The sequence below is a fragment of the Protopterus annectens genome, chromosome 1.part0 (assembly GCF_019279795.1).
Source record: "Protopterus annectens isolate FY-2018-M chromosome 1.part0, PAN1.0, whole genome shotgun sequence".
NCBI lineage: Eukaryota > Metazoa > Chordata > Ceratodontiformes > Protopteridae > Protopterus > Protopterus annectens.
In genome coordinates, this window is record NC_056725.1 from 1,154,621,243 (window position 1) to 1,154,642,570 (window position 21,328).

The following is a 21,328-nucleotide window of genomic DNA, read 5'->3' on the forward strand; positions in this document are numbered from 1 at the left end:
CAGGAAGTATGGTCCATAGTTATAGCTGAAAGTTGAGAGTGCAAAATGTTAAGAAATGGAATTACACTGAACAGGCAAAATTTTGTAAGCATTTAATGTCATTAGACAGTCTGCCCCAGAGAGGAAATCTTTTTCATCATCCTTGGAAAGAAGTTAGCATTAGAATAAAAATATAGGCAGGGGTGGCTGCGTCATCATTGGGAGATGTATTCTGTGGTGCAGAAGGCATTGATCATATATGTTCTTTTTACACAGTAAACAAAATATGTTTTTATCTCACTGGTAGGTTGACATCTGCTAGTATAAGGAGTGAAACTGCTGGCATTCAGTGTGTGTGTGTGCGCCTGTGTGTGATATACACTGATGACAGTCAACATATAAGCTACATTCCTGGGGGGGTGTTTGATCTTCAAGGCAGAAGATTGATTTAATTCCATTCTTGTAGGAATGGAAGTTCCATTCTGATGTTGATGTACGAGTAGTACCTGCCATAACTAAGGATTGGTTCTGTGGACCTTAAGTCAGCACGGCTGCATATTACCTGAATCATGATGCTTGTAAAATGAAGGTTTTGGAGGATTACTATAAAAGATGACTGGCAGCAAACAAACATATTTGACTGTGTAAGTATGCAATTGACAAAAAACTGTTGAAAGACTCTTCAAGGCTTCAGAAAAGTTGACTGTACATTTGTTAGGTGGAGAAGATAAAGCAGTTAAGGAGTATTGTCTGTTTTCTGAAGAAGCTAAGACTGCTTTCACTTCCTGTCTCATCAAAAACTAACACTGCTCATGGGAATTCTGGTGGTACCTACACCACTCTGCTTCACAAAAACTGCGAGTCATCTCTCAGTTCTAAAAACAGGATTTGCCTGTTCACTTTCAGGTTTGCCCTAGCCTCTCCTTAACAAACCACCTCTAATTTATCCAAAACACAGAACATTCCTCTTGCACCATTTGACTGCAAACACATATCCACACACATATTTAAAACTATATTAATATTGTGTGTGCTGTAACTTTTGGAGAGGGAGTGTCTAATAAACAAGAGAAAAAGTCTGAAAACAGAGATGATAACTAAGAGTATATGGCAGTGTTTTTTGACTGAGAGAGTTGTAGCTGCATGAAACAGCATATTACAGAATGCAGTGGATTCAGTCACAGCAAGGGAACTCAGGATAGCATGGGAAAGTCCAGATGTGTAAAATCTTACCATAACTGTAGATGTCCTTGCCCTCACTGCTGCAGTATTGTTAAACATATAGATTATAGGTTCATAGATTAGTACTAAGCTAACTGCCCTTGCGAGCCATTTTAAGCTTAGCTAATTATCCCTTGTGAGACTCAAACCCTGTACCTTGTGATTGTAAGGCTAGCACCTTAACCATTAGGCCACCCATGGGGATTCCCTGCCGCCGACATCTGGCCAGTCTTCCAAAGACTCCTGAATTTAAAAGGTATGCCAAACAACACCATATGCTCCCTGTGTAATATAGGGCATAAAGGTGATGTTCAGGCCTACCAAAATCAGAACTGATTGCCCCAGGAGGAACACCAATCCAAGGAAACCAAGAGGTAATGTGTACATACAGGAAGGTAAAGAACTAAGGGATGGAGGGAGTGAATGGTGCAGCAGTGAAGGCAAGGACATTTACCATTATGGTAAGATTTTACACAACTGTACTATGTCCTTACATTCACTGCTGCAGTATTCTTAACTATATGGGAGAGTGCCAAAGGTCAACAGGAAACTAGAGAGGAGGAAGGGGAAGAAGAATCCTGTAAAAACATGTAATAAACTAGCAAAACCAGCCCTAGCTCTAGCGATACCATTCAACTTGTAGTGCTTGGTAAAGGTATGTACAGAAGTCTAGGTAGCTGCTTCAAGAATAGAATTAGTATCTAAGCCTTTGAAAAAAGCACCAGAAGAAGGCACAGCTCTAGTGGATTCAGCCTTAATTGAAAAGGATGGCTCTTTCCATGAAATGAGTAACAAAAGGAAATAGCCTTAGAAATCCAAGAAGAAATAGTTTGCTTGGATACAGCAAGTCCCAAAGATCTAGGATGAAAAGAAACAAATGATCAGATTTTCTAATAGCCTTGGTCAAATCCAAATAAACCCTAAACTGCCTATGCATGTCCAAAGTATGCAATAAACTCACTGTCAGATTGTGGTGAGTGGAAAAAATTAGGCAGATTAATAGACTGATTAAGTGATAGCTCATTAACCACCTTCTGCATAAAAGAAGGGTTAGTGTACAAGGACACTCTGTCCTCATGAAAAATCAAAAAAGGAGGATAAGCCATAAGGGCCTGCAATTTAGACACCCACCTGGCAGAAGTAAGAGCTAACAAAAGAACATTCTTCTAGGAACAATGTTGCAAGGAAGCTGAAGCAGCAGGCTCAAAAGGAGCCTGAGTCAATGTCTCCAAAACAAAATTAAGATCCCAGGGAGGAGGAATAGGCTTCCTGGGAGGTCAAATATTAAGGACGCCTTTAAGAAATTGTTTCACCTGAAATCTAGCAGTTAAAGGAGGATAAAAAGTCAGACAAGCAGAGAGAACTGATAGTTGGGTCTTAATAGAAGAATAGACCAAACCAGTATTTAGCTACTCACACAAATAAGAGAGAACCAAAGGAGCATATAACAAAAATTTTAAATATAAAAGGGTTTTTTATATTATTATATTCAAAAGCAGTTTATTAAGTTGTTTTTAGGTTGTTCTACACAATTGTTTTAGTACTGTGTCTGTTTATTTAAAGAAATGTTTCTGTCTGTTATTGTCTTTTTAAATTGACAAATTGATCAAATGTGATGTCATAGACTTTCAGTATTTAAATGTTAATTGAACTAGGTTCAGGTTTTATTTCTGATGAAGTCTCTTAGGAGATGAAAGCACTAAAATGGTTTATTAAATCAAATGGTTAATTAAATTTGGCTACTTTGTACAGTTTTTGTACTCCGTTTCTGTCCATTCAGTGTCCAGTTTGTTTTGGTTTTGGTTATAGAGTTTTAATTTTATTTTTTCTTTAGCATCCACGGTAAGTCGGTCCAGGTTATGAGGGAGACACCAAAAAGAAAAGCTCTTCTATTTGGATAAGTAGTATTTCCTAGTCGTACATTTTCTGGCCTTCTGCAGGACTTGCAGCACATCGTCAGAAAAAAGGTGTCTATGAGAAATCAAAAATCCTATCACCCACAGTGTCAGTTGAAGTGTGGATAGGTGGGGATGGATAAGAGATCCCTTGTCTTGTGTGATTAGATCCACACTGTGAGGTAACTTGTGGTGACTGTCCCTGGCTATATGCACAAGAAGAGGGAACCAGTGCTGTTGTGGCTGAAAGGGAGTCACCAGCAAGATTTTGGGAGCATCCTGTTGAATTTTGAACAGGACTTTCGGAATGAGAGGAAGGGGAAGGAATGCTTAAAGGAACGTCCCCTTCCAAGAGAATGAGCGGGCATCCACTTTCTGTATCAGAGGACCTGGGACTCTGGCAAAAAAATTGAGGAAATTGTCTATTCAGAGGGAAAGCAAAAAGATCAACTTGAGTCGTACCCCACTGGTGGATAATTTCTAGAAACAAGTCCCTGTGAAGCATCCATTCATGGGACTGAGTTAAGACCTGCTCAGAGTGTCTGCCACAATGCTCTGACTGGAAGGGATATAAACTGCCTGGAGTCACTTGACACTTGACAGCAAGATCCCATACCAGAAGAGCTAACCGGCAAAGATAAGATCTCATTCCTCCCTGCTTGTTGATATACAACATCACTGTGGTATTGTCTGTGAACAACTTGAGAGCCCCTGGAGAAAAAAAAGAGACTGAAAGGCATGAAAAGCACAAAGAAGAGCTCTCATCTCTTTGACACTGATGTGCACCTTCTGCTGACTAGGTGACCACACTCCCTGTACCTTTAGGGAGCCAAAGGTCACACCCATGCCATGTCTGAGGCATCTGTGAACAATTCCTGAGAGAGAAGAGGGGGATAAAAAAGGGGTCCTTGGATTCCGAGACAACTGATGAATCCACCAGAGAAGTTCCTGTCTGAGACAAGGTAGAAGAGAAACTACAAATTCTAGAGGATGAGCATGTTGAAGCCACACTGACTTCAGAAACCAGTGAAACTTTCTCATATGAAGTCTGACCAGAGGGAGCATCAGAGTCATAGATGACATGAAACCCAGCACTCTCAGAAACTCCCTGGTGGTAATGGAAGTCACAGGAAGAAGAGTTTGAAAGAAAGAAATGAGAGCTAAGGCCTTTGGAGGAGGCAGGAATGCAAGCATTGGCACTGTCTAAATCCTGCAACCCAGAAAATCATGATGCTGAGAAGGAGTCAGAGAAGACTTTTTGAAATTTATAGTGAACCCCAGACTATGAAGAAGGGAAATGCCAAAATGAAGATTTTGCAAAAGGGTTTCTGGAGAGGACGCCTGAATCAACTAGTCATCCAAGTGAGGAAATATTTGGATCTCTTGAAGTCTGCAAAAAGCAATCACATGAGCAGGGTATTTGCTGAATACCCTTGGGGCAGTAGAAAGGCCAAAGGTCAAAACAGAGAACTGAAACTGCCAGGAAGCAACAGAGAAATGCAAAATCTTCCTGAAAGCAGGATGGATTGGATTATGGAGATAAGCATCCTTGAGATCCAGATACACCGTGTAGGCCTGAGGGAGCAAGAGAGGAAACAGAGTCTGAAGGGACAACATCCAAAAGGAAGGAACCTTTAGAAAAGTGTTTAGATGAGAGTGGTCTAGAATAGGTTTCCAAGTGCCATCTCTTCTGGGCACTAGAAACATTCTGGAGTAGAATCCCTCCACTCTTTGCGACACAGGCACCTCTTGAATAGTACCCTGAAACAATAGATCTTGAAGAACCTCTGGTAAAAAGGGAAGTTATTCCTGAGAAGGCTGAGGAATGTCCATAAAAGGAGAATGGGATTCCCATACCATGAAGTAGCCTTGACAAATGATTGACAGAATCCACGAATCCTGAGTGATCTGAAGCCAAACCGGAAGAGAAAGAGGAACGTGGCTGAGAAAAGATGGACAGTCACACAGCACCTGGTTTGCCCAGAATGGAAGGCTTGAGTCCCTGAAAATTGAGTAGCCTTAGCAGGAGGAGCCCATTTACCACTCTACTTACCTTTAGTAGAAGGAAGGGATTGCGTACAAACAGAGGGAAGCTTAGCAGCATTCCGGCTGTCCCTGGGCCTGGGGGGCTTCGGGCACCCCCAATTCCTGGGTATTTTGATTTGCCTGTCTCTGTCAACACAACAAAATTATGTACATCAATCGTACACTAAAACTACTGGGGTGGGGTAATTACACTTTTATATCTCCTTTAAAAAAAAAAAATATCTTTGGTTATAGTAACAAAAACATCAATCAAGAGCCTTTTTTGCAATTCCATTAAATTTTTTACCACTAATATAGTCCATGGTTTAGTTAAACCCATGCTGTGACACATCTCCTGCTGGTGGACATTCTCTATAGCCAGAAACTAACAAGATAGCCAGCTTTAGCTGAAGGGGCCCTTTATGTGCCTGCACCACTGTGGTGGTGGGGCCCTAAAGCTGCTGCTGCAAACTGGGGAAAATGAAAAAAAAAAATGTGTTAATTTTCTGTTTTATCTGAATTAATCCTTGATATGAATGAGGATATGACCCTAGATATGAAGGATAATGAATATAAAGCACTAAGTTAGTGTGACCAGTGTCCATGCATGCCTTGGATTGTTGGATTTTCTATATTTCTAATATTCAGGATCTTTTTCTTTTTCTTTTTTTTTAAGGTATAAATGCAGAATAACAATCCCAACTCTCCTCCTCAGAATAGCAAGCAGAAAATAAAGGCAAAAATCAGGAACACATTTAAATATTACTTTGATTCAATGAAAAGTTAATGGTCATTAAAGCTTTTGTTTTTCAGAGGTGTACACATAAGATTATTTCTCTTACTTAAGGAGCAACAAAGCAGAATTGGAGTTACAAACACTTTTTTCACTTCTCCTCACTCACACTTTTTTCACACATATCACACTTAGACTTTTTCACACTGTTTGGATTTGAGAGTATTGAGGTAGCTGCCTTTGACAGTTTGGAGTATATGTATAGAGGTAGTACATGACTGTGGTAATTTGAACCTCTGCCTTCATCCCAGTCTATCACCAGAGGATGGAAAAGGGATTTCCCAGGGGGGGGGCAGGATCCCTAGGCACGGTCTCTCAGATACTGCCTGTGTATCCAGACAACAAATTGTTTTATTGTTATTTGTCATATTTGAACATCATATTTGAACATTAAGCCTTCAGTACAACTTATGAAAAAAATTGAAAGAAAAAAATAAACTTCTTCCTTAAATGGTTATTACTGTAATGTTTTTCTTGTACAAAATGTGTGTTGAAATGCGTTGAAAGGGATGCAATGAAAACTAAGCAACATTTCTTGAACATTTTTCTGAACATAATCAATTTTTATTTAAGCCTTTATTGATGGAAAAAAAAAAAAAAAAAAAAAAAAAAAAAAAAATGAATTAAAACTTTAGAGCAGTTGAAAAGAAAGAAAAAAGTTAAAAAAAAAAAAAAAAAGGAAAGAAGAAAAAATAATGTGCATGGTATGTGTATGGGAGATTTCAATGGAGGGGGGAAGACTGGAGGCTGGCTGCATGGGGTGGGGGGGGATCTGAAACAGTAGGCCTAGGATGATGCCATTCTTTAGACCTATATATAATATATAAGTTGTAAATATATCATTTTGCAACTAAATGCCAATAACTGTAAATGTCCCTTTGTGAGTTGGGCCATCTTAGCGGGGTAGTTTCTTTGAAATTTAGGTACAGAAGAAACAAACACATGTTTAAGCTCACGAAATGCCTTACCCTTATCCTGAAGGGATGTAAACAAACCAGCAGCAGTCCCAAACAAAAGTTTACAATTTAGGAGAGTATCCATCAACTTAGCTTTAATATCATCAGGTTGAAGTTGAAGCCAAAGCCAAGAACACCTCTTCATAACTGAACCACAAACAGCAGCCCTAGAAGAGGCATCCGCTGTATCATAACTACATTTAATAGAGTGATGAACAACTTGAGAGGACGTCCCTAGCAAGGAAAGAACAGAAGTTTTACCCTCAGAGTCTGGTAAATAGGAAATAAGATGACAGGCCTGAGAAAGAAGAGCCAACAAATACTTAGACCTAGACGTTATGGGCCTGATAATTAATAGCCCTAAAAGCGAGGCTAGCAGAAGTGTAAACCTTTTTCTCAGTCTGTCCATAGTTCTACAGTCCTTGTCAGAAGGCAGTAACGGGTGAAGAAAGCAACTGAGACAGCTTATCAGAGGCAACAGACACTACCGAGGGGTCAACAGTAGGACATTTATATAAAAAAACAACAATCCCCAGGAGCCCTATAAAACCTGTCAGGCTTCTTGGGAGCAGGAGAGAGAGAGAGAGTAAGGAGTGTAAGAGGCACTGGAGAAAGCATCCATAAAGCTGCCAAGACAGGAGGAGTAGCCACAGGTTTAGGAGTCCAACTGCAACAACTCCATACACTTCTTATGGATATGAGAGACCTAAGTACAATCCCACTTAAAAATCCATCATCCTGGAGAGTGTGGCCCCAAAGGAAAGTTTCTACAAAGGAACATCAGGAATAATAGATTCCTCTTGCTCCTCTGACCCATAGTCCAAAGGAGAAGGAATTTGAGTAGAATAAGTTAGGGATCCGTCAGCAAAATCTAACTCATCCTCAGAAGAATCCTGGTCGTTAGGCCTTTTAAGAGAAGTAGAGAATCAATGAGGCGCAGGAACTGAAACCCCATGAGGAGGCTTTAAGGACATTAAGGTAGAAAATAACCCCTGAGTAAAAGCCTCCCACTCACTTTGTGGATCTCTAGAAGCAAAAGAAACATATTTAATTTTTTGTTTCTTTTTTAAGGGAACGTCCTGAGAAGGCTCAGATCCAGGACAACAGTTGAGAACTGTTGCAGGAACTTCTTCCCCCACTAAAAACTGAGGAACTCCCCTAGGCCCCTCAGAAAAAAATAATCCGTGGTGTTGTCTGAATGTCCAAGACAGACGCCTGTAAAGCTTATTCGTCCGTGCTGCCCTCACTGGAATCCAACATGGTCACAGCAGAGAAATGCAACAAAACAGCTAGGCAAGCCAACGAGTTCGTAAGAACCTAGGGAGAAAGACTTGGCAAAGGCTGGACAGCAGAAGAATACGGTTGTAGCCTTTTCGCCTTCTACTTCTCCTGCCATGTGGGTCAGCCGTTAGAGATTTCTTCCATAGTATCTTTAGCGAATAACTTAAGTCACTGGTTCTCAAGATAGAAGGAAAGGGAAGAAAGTCTACTGTGAAGGGTTTCCGGAACAAATGCCTGACAAATAGAACAAGACGTATGGTCATGCGTTGTCTCCCACACTGGCATTTACTCTTCCTGGATGACATTAACCCCAAGGACCACAAAAAAAACAAGAAAAAATGTCCCCAATGGGGCACTTATCTTGCAACAGCAACCAGGCCTACGAAGTCATTGGAGAACAAAAATGCATTCAACTGGCAGAAAACAGACACAGGTAAACAGAGCAATGGTGAAAAAAATACATTCAGACTGGAGGCAAAGTAGTTCTGATTTTGGTAGGCCTGAAAGTCACCTTTATACCCTACATTAAGCAGAGAGCATATATGGAGACGTTCGGCATACCTTTTAAATCCAGGAGTTTTTCGAAGACTGGCCGGACATCGGGCTTCCACAGCAGGTAATCCTCATATGTTTAAGAATACTGCAGCAGTAAATGTAAGGACATTTGTAGAGATGCCTTAAAGAGGTAAATAAAAATATTAAATGAAAGTTAGTCCCCAATAATATCTGTGATCCCATTAGGGACGCATCACTGTGGTGCTTCCTTCTGCACAATATTTTCATTTGGTGAAACATTACTTATAAATAAATGTGTGTATTTTGATTCTAAATGGTAGATGGATATAGAATTATAAAAAGCCTTTCTGACTTCATTTCCCCACTTGCAAAGCAACTGGTATAACCACTTTGATGTGCATTAAGGATGAAAACGAACACACACACTATATCTATATATCTATATCTATATATATATATATATATATATATATATATATATATATATATATATATATATATATAAAGTGGCAGAGTTGATAGCATCTGAACAAACATGTTGGGGATTTCTTAGGCAGTGGCTACATAGCCATTCATAAAGTACCACAGAGCTTTGAGCAGTGTCACTGAAACTCTCTGAGCATGGTTGATAAAAGAGATGACTGAGGCTTCCTCAAAGCTCTTATAAGGAAACAACTGAACAAGCAAATTAGAGCCCAGTCATGATCTGATTGCTTTCATGTAAACAAAACTGTAAAGTCAAATTCAAGCTAGTTGCTGATGACTTTTTACAGAATGTTCCAGTGTTTACAAAGCTCGCATTTCATATTCTCCCATGTAGTAGGAATGCTGTGTATGGTTTACATTCTTTAAAATATTTTAACCCCAATTCTCTTTTTTGAGCATTGGGTCTTCAAAGACACTATCCAACATGTTGTCTGGTGTGTAAATAAGAACATGGTGTAAGTGCAGATCTGTGAACTTTGAAACTGAGGTTTGAATCCCATCTCTTCCACTTCACTTTGTTCCTTTGAATGAGTTGCTTGATACGTAATATATACAAGCGTTGTCTTGAGTTTTAGGTCTTTTTTAAACTTTTCTAGTATTTCCTTATGTAATTCATTCTGACTTAATCCAATGCCCTATTTCTTATATTGACTTAGTGGGAAAAGTGCACTTTTGAGGCTTTCAGAACAGCAGGAGCAGTAGTGTTTGTGCCAGTCAGAGGAATACATGTGATGGCAGCTGTGGACAAATGCTTCTCATTATGTTGAGCCACAGTGGCTTAATGGCATGCTGTTGCAGTCAGACAGGAAATTAATACACTGTAGTGGATGCACCTTAATGTTGCAACTTGTATAAAATCAGCTTTGCCACTGGAAATGGTTCCTACATGAAGGCAACATTATTCCCTACCATCCAAGAAATTGATGAGTATGCCTACTTTTTCCTAATTGCCATGGTGGCCGAGATGATAAGTTGCAGATATTTTGTGCAGCAGTGGAACTTGTTCAATGGATACTTCTGAATTTACTGCATTTAGATACCTAATGTCATGGGCCAGTAGAGGGCCCCTACTCATCTCTTCATCTGTCTATAAAGAAGTTATTTTAACAGGGAAGTGAAAAACAAAGACTTGAAATCTGAAGATGATCAAAAGAGAGCACATGACCATGACAGCAGTCTCAGCTTGATTTGGGGGGGGGGGGGGTATTTTCTTTTCTTTCTTTACTTGAGTTACTTTGACTTACTACCAGTCAAAATGAACATAACTGAAACAACTAGCTTTCATTGTACCTCTCAACTATCAAATACTTCCCTTTCAAGACTTCAAACTTATTTTGGTATGACAGACTTAGTAAGCCCCGATAGACTACATAAGCCTATCTCAGAATGCTTTTTATTGATGTATATGTTTGAAGCAAGCCTGCAATTTACTTCATAGTCAGTCATAGAAACTAGGTATCTGCATTTTGATCTTTCTTTGATGTTTGGCTAAAGCAATATGGAATGTTTTCCTCAAATTGGTGAGGAAAACCTACGTCACTTAGGTTTTCTGTTTGCATCTGTACCACCATAAGAAAGAAACACAGTGGAAATTATGACAGCAAAGGGCTGTCCACAATGATATATCCGTAGCTCTCAGCCTCTTAGCACAAAAAATCTGGACAAAGACAAAAATAATGGGTGGATAAAGCCACAAAAATAGGGACCAATTTTAAATATTGCTCTTAAAAACGTAGAAAGTTACTAGAATTAAAGGTCTTGTATTATCATAATTTTTCTGAAGGACATGAAGTCTGACACTCCAAATGGCTGTCATTATTTATTGAATTCAATCCTTATTGATTTGCCACAAAAAATACAAAAAAACACAATTTTCATGAGGACCAGACTCAAAATATTAGGCACAAGTCTGCACATTCTGCAAAAATCCAGACAGTTGAGAGATATATGTATATCCATGTTTATAATGGTTAGTCAGTACTTTTCTGTACATATGTAACAGTCATCCTACCTAGTGACTGTTTATTGCAATTTATTGTGGAGTTTTTTCTGTATGTGCTACACTTTCAGTACTACATGCACCCCAAGAAAGATATAGCATCAGACGGGTCTATATCAGATGAACGAAAAATCCATTCATCGAATACATAATCATCGAAACTTCACGGAAATTGAAAACAGTATTGTGGGGGGCTGTGCCCCCCGCTAAATATATATTCTAAGTCCGAGATCGCACTACAGTGAGGAAAGGGCAAATATCCTAATCCTCACTGTACTGAGACCCCACAATACAGTTTTCGATTTCTGTGAAGCTTCGATCTTTACGTATTCGATGAACGGATTTTTCGTTCATCTGATATAGACCTGCATCAGACTGCTACCTTAGAAATGGACTACCATGCATTGAAAGTATGGAGCTGGTATAATTACCACCCCACCACTATCGAATGGTCTATGAGAGTGTGCCGAAACATAATGTTTTGATATGCAGTAACATATTCTTCTTTTCCTGACAAATCTTTCAAATGGTGATAGATAGGACACCTTTAACATGGCAGAGTTATAGCTAGAACTCCACTGTCTCCCCTTACCCAGTGTGTGTGTGTGTGTGGGGGGTTGTAGTATCAACACTTCTGTGCCATTGTGCAGCTGACTCTTCTCATGTCAGTGAGAGTACTTCATTGGATCATGGCAGTTATGTCACTGATATAAAAGTAAAGATGTCTTCTCTCTGTGCACCCTACACTGAAAACTGTCTTGCCATTTTTAGCATTGATTACATTGTCTGTTTCAGAGCATTCTGATAGTTTCATTTACATGTAACAAAGCACGTTGTTTCACTTCTATTCTTAGTGGCCCAATGTCCTAGTCATTCTTTAATGAAAGAAAATTGAAGGTGAAAGTGCAGTGTTTGTGTAAGTGAAATGTGTGTGGGTGTGGATCTATTCATGCATGCACATCAATGGAAATGCAGCATTTCACACTTTAAGCTTTGTTGCCATGTTAATTTTTGCCACCAAGTATTTTAGAAGTTGTTAATCGAGCAGAAGCCAGAGGAAGAAACTAATATGTATCCTTGCTTAGTTGAAAATGTAACATGCTTTCAGTCAGGTATGTCATAGATGAATCCATTCAAAAACAAATGGAGCAATGTCTTGTTCATTTTCCCAAACCAGTAGTGATCCTGTGTCGTAGCTTTGATTATAGACATTTGTAATAGTGTCTCCTATCCCACCAGCTCAAACTGATGCCAGCTTACTTCTAACAGGTGCTGAGCATGCCTGTAATAACAGCCCATGCACAAAGTGAAACTGAAATATGTTCACCTCATCTAAATGGAGGGTGTACCAACATTAGGAGGTCGGCTTTCTTTGCTAGATCGGTAGGATAAATGCCTGTGAAAAAAGTGTGAAGCAATATTTACCTTCACATCCTGAAATAGATGAAGGTGGATCCTTAGAATTTCAGACAGTGGTCCACTGACTTGTCACCTGCATCATGTTGGGCATTAGTGGCATTGTACATTTGTTTGCCCTGTGTGATGGCAGCCTTTTGAGCACAACAACTGCCATTATTCACAGCGTGTCACATTTCAGGTGTGTTTAGGTGTTTGATACGTATTTTGGAGATTACAGCAAGCATTTCTAATCTGGTAGTGCTTGTATTTTTGTGCAAAATGTTTGCACATTCTTGTAGCTGCAATAATAATGGATAGAAAAGAAATCCTTAGTGCTGAAGTGCCTGTGTATGTGTGTCTCTTTTGCATATCAGTCATATCTTACAGTTACTGTCATTCATGCAGTCATTCCTCTGACCCTAATACACATAAAAGTACACACCCTGAGCACTAATAAGGTAAAGTTAACTGACGGCTGCAGTAAATGTATTATTTCTGAGCAGATTCTGTTTTATAAAGTATTGTTGAAGAGATAGAGTTTGGTTAATGTAATTGTTAAGGCATTTACCTCACAGATACAAGAATGGGCTAAAATATTAAGTTGAAGGTTTATTAGGTTCTTAGCATTAATTCTTTTGCACACTTGCTTCTCTTACCTCACTTTGTAGATTCGAAGTCCAAAAGGCAGAAGTTGCATTTTGTGTAATTGCTGCAGTAGGTCTCTTGAGAAGTTCCCCCACCACCACCCTTCTCAGAAGCATTTTAGTATTTGCACTTTGGTTTATAATAACAATAACCTATACCAGTGCTACATTATGCACTGGTGCACAGTGACATATTCATGCTAACATGGGAGGGTGGCCTAATGGTTAAGGTGTTCGCCTTACAAACACAAGGTGCAGGGTTTGAGTCTCACAAGGGATAATTGGCTAAACTTAAAATGGCTACCAAGGACAGTTAGCTTAGTACTAATCTATGAACATATGAACATCTCTGCAAGAAAGCACTGAAACAGTACGACTCTGACTGTACTGAGTTAGCTCTCTTTCTCACCTGTAGTGCTGTCCATTTGATTCTGAACTAAACTTAAAATGGCTACCAAGGGCAGTTAGCTTAGTACTAATCTATGAACATATGAACATCTCTGCAAGAAAGCACTGAAACAGTACGACTCTGACTGTACTGAGTTAGCTCTCTTTCTCACCTGTAGTGCTGTCCATTTGATTCTGAACTAGAAACTTTCTGAAGTGTTTTGTGTCCCTTTTTGGTCACTGAACTAAATCTGTATTTCTTCCTGTTATGTTAACATGCTGGTGTTGATATGAAAGGTACTGATCCATCTGTAGATGGAGAATGTCATGCATCTGTGCTGACATGGATTGGAAAGATTCCAGATATTGCAAAATTCAACATGGGTTAAAATACTCATATCCCTGTGTTAACACATGGGCAAGAAATATATTGGAGAGGGCTACTTGGGATTCTAATATAAATGGTGATTACTCAGAAAGATGACCGCTAAAAGAAAGTTTGTACAATTTTGCTTGATATATTGAGATCAGTTAAGGAGACTGTGTGTCTTTGGGACACAATGCTGATGCAGGTTCAAAGAAAAGCAAAAATGGTGTTGGGTTGTATGTGATCTGAGAAGAGAAAAACTGTAAACATGTACAACCATTAAATACATAAAAGTTATAATAGAAAGTTGGTTCTGCCTGAAAAAGACAGAAATGAAAAGACAGACTGAAAATTCCTGATACTAGAAAGCTTAAGGTATTTCTGGATAACCTGGGGAAGGTCTGTAAAGTACAGTTTGTTATTTTCATGAACAACCTTGAAAAACCTTGGATGTATAATTTACGTGCTCAGTCACAGTATGCAAGTGAGAATGAAACCCAGGTTTGTTTTTATGTAGCTCATCTACAGAAAATGACTCCCTAGTGCTGAGTAATGAAAGGAACATTTGGTTTTACTGCATTTGCTATTCAAAAAGATTGCAAACTTATGCCTTTTACATTTTATTAAGTGCATCACTTTGTGCCTTTCATGGTCTGCTTTTCTATGCCTTGTGTAGTAAGATGGCCTTGCAATGATGACCAGTGTACTCCAGACTTGGACAGAGAAAGACCAGGCTATTCCTTTCATAACTGTTGACTCTACTGCAGGGGGCATTCATCAGCAAGCAACTTCCTTGTACTCCAAATACTGACCACGTGATGTGAACATAGAATATTTTATTTGTATTTGTTAACTAGAGTAGAGCACTGATCCACACAGCACGTTTTCATTCTTAACCTGGGAGCGCTATCAAGTTAAATGACTTGTGTTCAGAATCATACAGTAGGCAAGTGACAGCGGAGAGAGAATCAAACCCTGTACTATTGGAAGCAGTGCATTAACAGTTCATAGAAGCTCCCAAAGTGTAAGCTAAACTGAGAAGATTTTTGAAGCAAGTATTATATCCTTGTGGTAACTAGTTAAGTGATTTTTTTTTTTTTTTGCTTTGATTATAAAATTTTGTAAACTTGTAAAACTCTAAAAATGTTTGCAGCATGCTTTACCTCTTGATGCAGAGAGAAACAGTAAGTGTTTTCTAGGCACAAAAACACAGCATCAGTGGGGTATGTTATGTACTGACCATTAACAGAACTGCTTGTATGGTATATAAAAAAACAATAGTTTTAGCAGTAAAAACAGAAAGATTAATTTGTTTTGCAAGAATTTCCAGCTTTAACTTATGTTCCTGTCTGTAGACGTTCAATGTTACTTAAGTATTCTACATAAAGCTGGCCAAGCGATGAGGCATAGTGTTTAATATCTCTCTGATAAGTCCTTTGCATCCACACCCATTTAGGAGCATAGTAAGTCACTGGAATGGAGTGAGGTGTTTTTTTTAATATCTCTGGAGAGGTGATATTGATAGTAGAGGATCTGAGGGTATTGTCTGATTCATCACCATCAGGAAGATCTTGCTTTACTTGTCTTTTTTCATTTCTACCCCCTTTATATACATCAGGCAAATACTAGCACTTTGTAATGTTTATCCTTGGCCTTCCTTCTTCACACATCACACAATTATTTCAGGAATACTCCCTTTCCCACTCTGAGATGGCTGAAGCAGAAAGTGCTAGTACATTTAAAAAAATAATGGTACGGGGTGGAGTAACGGGATGACTAGCTGTTCTCCATAAGGATGAATTTGTATTGCTCACCATTCCAGTAATCAGATGCAAGACCTCAAGCCTTTTTGTACTGCTGAAATGCATTTTACTTCCAATATGTTACTGTGTTACCGTTTACTGCCACCAGGAGGCAGTCAGGAAGCAATTGGTGTGCTTAGTCTTCTGCAGTGTAGAGGAACAGTGAGACAATTTTCTGTGCAATTATCTCCTACATTTTCATGTGGCATGCATTCAAATTTCATTGTGTACTATGAATGCTTGTGTCATCATTAAAGAAAAGTTACACTTATAAAGTTTGTTCCCTGGTACTTGTTTGGTTGTTGGAATGAAGAAGCCAGTGATCTGTTTACAAAATGAGTTAAGTATTTTTCTAAAACTGTCTGCTTTGAATTCTTAAAACATATTGCATTTCAGAACGAGCATATATATGTCTACTAGAATTCAAGCAGGCTGACATTGGTAGGTTTCCTTTTAAAAATGTACAAAAAGCTGAGGTGTGTCAAAGAGTTTTTCATAAAATGTTTCACAAAGATTGTAGCTGAATACCTTTCCATTTTTTTTTTTTTTAGTGGTTAACTATTGCTGTTTTTAGGAATGGGGTATACTTGTGTGTTCGATCTATCCTTCAAGACAAAGGCTGTTAGTTGGGGGGGGGGGGGGCAACACGGGGTTGAAGGAAGTAAGACATCTGGTTTATTTTGCAGTAATGAGAAGAGAAGGATTGTTGGTCCGTGCTGCTAACAATAAACAAACAAGGTATTGTAAACCTTCATCACAGGATGTCCTTCCTTTGGCCACTGGACAAACCACAATATGAGGAAAACACTAACACAGGCTCAGAACCAGGAGTGAAAATGGAATTAATTCCTTCTAGTCTGTTAGTGATAAGGTAGCTCTTATCTCCTGGGGGAGGGGGTCAGTACCTGACACTTTTACTGACTTTAGTTCACATTTTGTAGGATTCTTCTCTTTTATCACTTCTGGTTTAGGTCATACCTAACTGCAGAATACTCTCCCTACATTTTTTAAGTATTCTATTGTTGCTAGACTGGGTAACTGGTGTAAAGTTTAATTTAATACTGAAGCAATTTTAAGACCACTTTGTACTTCATGGATTTGGTAAAAATATACACACAGATATGAGTCTTTCAGTCTTTCATTAGTATCTGAACAGTAAACGTGTTTTTAGTAGTATGGCTTAAAATACAGTAATGATGGAGCCTGATTTTCTTTCTTTCTTTCTTTTTTTTTTTTTTGTTTTTCCTCTGTTGAGTTGTTTTTCGTGTATGTGTACAGAAGAGACTGACTTGAGTAGGATGCAAAGGAAAGTAGTTGCTGGCTTTCATAAAATAATGTTTCCGCTTCTTGTTTTCTTCCAGTTCTGTCAGAAAAGAAAGAGAAAAAAAAATACTGCCTGGAATTGAGGGAAGTGTTTTGGAAGTCTCGTGACTGTGACTGGCTGTTTGATGTTTCATTTACAGGTGTTGCCCCGCCTCTTGGCATGAGCTCAAGAGAGTAAATCAACTAAAGTTTATTAATAGGAAACCTGAAACAGGGAGGGGAGAGAGTGTATGGTTTCTAGTACTGACTGAAGTCCTTGTCAGAACATTCAGTCACAGCGAGCCCTCCAGTGTTTAAGAGCAGTTAGAACAGAAAGTAAAGCACCTGTCTGAGAGGCTGAGTGAGACAGTCAGCAACACGGAGGGAAAGAGAGAGCAAAAGAGGACAGGAATTTAATTTTGCTTCTCTTTGGAAGTTAAAGTCATCAATCCATTTTTTTTTACGTGTGTGAAACTGATGTGGGAAACTGCACAGGAGAAATGACAGGAGATGTGTTCTAAAAGTTAGACTGCAGAAGGAACTCTCTCAAACTGACTTGGTAAGAAATATTAAGTATTCCTCTCTGGCATGTGTACATGTATGCTTCTACTGTTGTGTGTGTAAAATATGGAACAAGCAAATGTGCAGGTTATTGTCAATATGGTCCAGATGCTCACAAGTAGGTTAAACTTTTGAATAAAAGAGATGTGATAAAGTATATATATTTTTACTCTCTTAGAAACTAAAGCTAAATGTCAGCATTGACTTCTGTTATGATTTGTTTAACCCCCTCAGTGCTTAGTCTCAAGTGTCAGGTCATAGCACTTTCATTATTACTGTTTCGCAAACTTTTTTTGTTGTAATATGTTTGAGCATGTATTTTCTGAAAAGTATGAGCTAAAATATAGGTGGAAAACAGGTCATTCCTTTCCTTCAAAGGAACAAAAACTTATTTTCATTTGTGTGTTTTACTTTTTAATTTAAAGTGAGTAAAAATACAGTTAACTAAACTGAAATGTACTTGCCTTTGGGTGGCATGACCTACTGGTATTTTGTTGCAATTTTCATTTTAAGACTATGTTTATTATGAAGAATATTTGCAACCTAATTTGCTCATTACGATACAGAAAGTGCACATATGTTCAGTGTCATTTAGAAGCACTGGTTCATCACATTTATTTATATTTAAACAGTTTAATAGAACATATTAAAAGAACAGAATTATTTACATATTTCATTGTTTTGATGAGCTGTCTGTGTAAATTAAGTTTACGGATCTTTGCAGAAAACTTAAGCGTACTTGTTTGTTTTTCTGTATTAAAAAAAGTGGTTGAAAGGAGTTTCATTATTTCTGTTGCAGTTAAGATAAGTTTTGGTTGCCTGTAACCAGCTGCCTACTTATCCAATACATTATATGTTTTAAGGATGATTAAAAGCATCAGTAAAAAAAAAAAATCTAGTCCAACCATATTCTGCTAACTGAAATGTTACTGGAGATGAAACTGCAGGGCTGATATGTTGTTTATACCAAACTTGTATAACTTGCTTTTAAATTTCCTCCAAGTTTCAGTATTTGCTTTCTGGAAAAAAAAAGTATTAGCCAGTTTTCCTCTGTTTCCTAAGTAGACTGCTGCAGGAATATGACTATAGAGTGACGCCAGCAGGATGCAGAAACTCTCGGCATCCACTGTGGAGGATGAAAGGACGTCGGGGGCCAGGTTGTTTTGAAAGCAACTTATGCACTGGCGAGTAGATGGGAAATTGCAATCTTCCCATTTTGGATAAAGACAAGCTGGTTCCGTTGCTGCCACACACTGTTGCCATTTTTATCTGTGCTCTGATGCAGACAGCAGTTCCTTCCTCTTCCTCCCTTGTTTTTGTGACACTTGGTGAGGCACCATTTCCACAATACTCTGAAGTGGTCCAGGCAGCTGTGATTCTCCCAGATGCCCTTGGACATGCAAGACAGCTTTACAGATAAAACTTCCTGTATATTCACTTTGGAAAAGGTGTATGGAAAGGCACAGGTAAAGACAGCTTATTTTTAACCAGCGTACTGCCTCAGACTTTCTCAACGCTGGTGCACATCAAAGCACTGATATTCAAGGTCCAGAGTTTGTACTGTATGACTGGAGAGGTTTAGTCTATTACTCAGATGGAGACGAGTACTGTGCATGTGTTTTAAGTACCACAGCTTTCTCTTAGTCACAGTTGTCTCAAAGGAAACCGCATAACCTTCAGGACAATGAGGACTGAAGCCTTTCTCTTTTTTTTCCAGGCTGCCAGACACTGTAATCCGGATACTCTGAGCTGTAAAACTTCAAGTCAAAGGATGAAAATGGATATGGATGATGCAGATATGACCCTGTGGCGTGAGCAGGAATTTGAAGAGAACTGTACTTATATTGTGAATGATCATCCATGGGACCCAAGTATGGATGGAAGTTGTATTACCCAGGCAGAGGCATCCTTACCAAGAAACTTGATTTTCAAGTACACAGATGACCGCAAAGAGGTAAGAAAACCAACTTTCTTTTCTCCTCCTCTTTTGCTTTCATTTTACTGCTTGTATGAAACAGTAGTATAAACCAGACTTTTAAGCACTGTATCTTTAATAAATACTAGGTTAAAAAGAAACCTTCAAACAGGAAGTAACAGTGGTTAAATTAGTTAGCTGTACCTCAAAACTAATTTTATTAGGGACTTCTGATTAGCTGTTGAATTTGGTATTTCTTCTGACTGTATAAGCTGCACCTTAATCTGCTGGTCTATAATGTAGTTTGTTAAACTTTGGTGTAATACTGGCCAAACACTCTATTACTGGAATAACATTTACTACCTTCTTTCTGTATTGTGGAGGAGTATTTGTTTAGTTGTGACGTTGAATCATTAGGCCTGTATCAGAGTATAAAACATCAGAAGTCAAAAGTTGTTTATTTTACTTTGGGCTAGTATTTGCCTTCTAATGAAATAAGAACGTCAGAAAGTGTTTAATACTACCATGACCTTAGTCATTGAGTCTTTCAGTTTTCTTTATTTCTGCAAGTATTACTACTCACAATTAAATATGACCGTAAAAGTGAACCTGCCTTTTAAACATTCTACTCCATTAGGTAAAGTTTTGTGTGTGTGTGTTTGTGGGGGGTCACTAAGGGCTTGCTGTTCTCACTTTAGTCCTGCCAGTAAACAGTTTCAAAATGAATGTACCTGATATATTCTATGCTGATAACCTCCAAACGTGGCCAGTTTGTCTTTAATGCTTCTACACATACTGTCCGAGTTAGTAATAACCAAAGCAGCTTACTTTATCCATTTCTGTTCTGCTTTTGTTGTCGTTAGGGAATCCGGACTTATAATAGTGAGTACAGTGCCACCGTGTGACACAGGCTAGGGTTCCCCACACACACTTTGTTTAGATACTAGCAATGAAGAGAGCTCTCTGCACTGTTTTCTTTAAACGCTTGTGCTGTAGCTGGGTGTCTTACTTGTTTCTTCAAATCTCCTCCATTAAACCAAGGCTTAATGAAGCAAGAAATTCTTTAGAACAAACCATTCTTGATAGCTGTTTTGGACAAAGTAATATGTGCGCACATGAAAGTAATACATCTATATTATTATTATTTAATAATTCATCTTGAAGTGGCTGAAGGCACAATAAAAGGCAGTCATTGTTGCATTACTTGTACGAACTACAGCTACACAGACTTTCATTCTTTTACTGGAAACACTCGATAGTCATTTTATTTTCTTTCCGGAAAAGTCAGCAGACTACAGATATCAAGAATATTTGTGTGGAATTTAGGAAAAAGGGATACTATGGCATCCTCTGTATAACAGTCCAGCTTTAATTATTATTTAAGCTGCTGAAGAAGGTGAAGGACTGCATTACTGTAGGAACTCCCCTCCCAATTTTAAGAGCTCTTGTGGTCCTCAAAACATTGCGGGAGGTGACTTTTTTTTCTCTTAACTAACTTTTTACCTGATTTTGTTCATAAGACGTATAAGGCACTGTGTCCTCCTTCAGTTTATTTCCTGCCTCACTTTGCAGGCAACCTTTAACAGTCATTTTGCTGTGCAGTCCTTTGTAGCCTGATTTCTAGGAATAAGACTATATGAAAATATTTTCTCATATCATAGAATAAATGCTTTGCACTGGACCTAAAGAGTCGCCATCGGAGTAACCGCTGTTTTTCATCTCGCACATTATCGTTATCGTGTTGTCCTGCTTGCACACGTTTTCGATAAGAAAGATCATCCGTTATAATTGGACAGTTGGA

The 21,328-nt window shown here is 38.6% G+C and overlaps 1 protein-coding gene across 3 annotated transcripts in view; it reads left to right on the top strand.

The window, feature by feature from the left end:
* The window catches only part of PRDM1 (PR/SET domain 1), a 638,020-nt gene that overhangs the window by 575,251 nt on the left and 41,441 nt on the right, over positions 1-21,328 (top strand). Inside the window, exons 1-2 of one of the 3 annotated variants that reach the window (XM_044065197.1) lie at positions 17,305-17,610; positions 18,678-19,566. In XM_044065197.1, coding sequence (XP_043921132.1) covers positions 19,297-19,566 — 270 coding nt within the window. In that variant the 5' untranslated portion in view covers positions 17,305-17,610; positions 18,678-19,296. Of the gene's footprint in view, positions 1-17,304; positions 17,611-18,677; positions 19,567-21,328 lie in introns of those variants that run through there. The other 2 variants (XM_044065202.1, XM_044065211.1) reach the window with 2 other exon arrangements.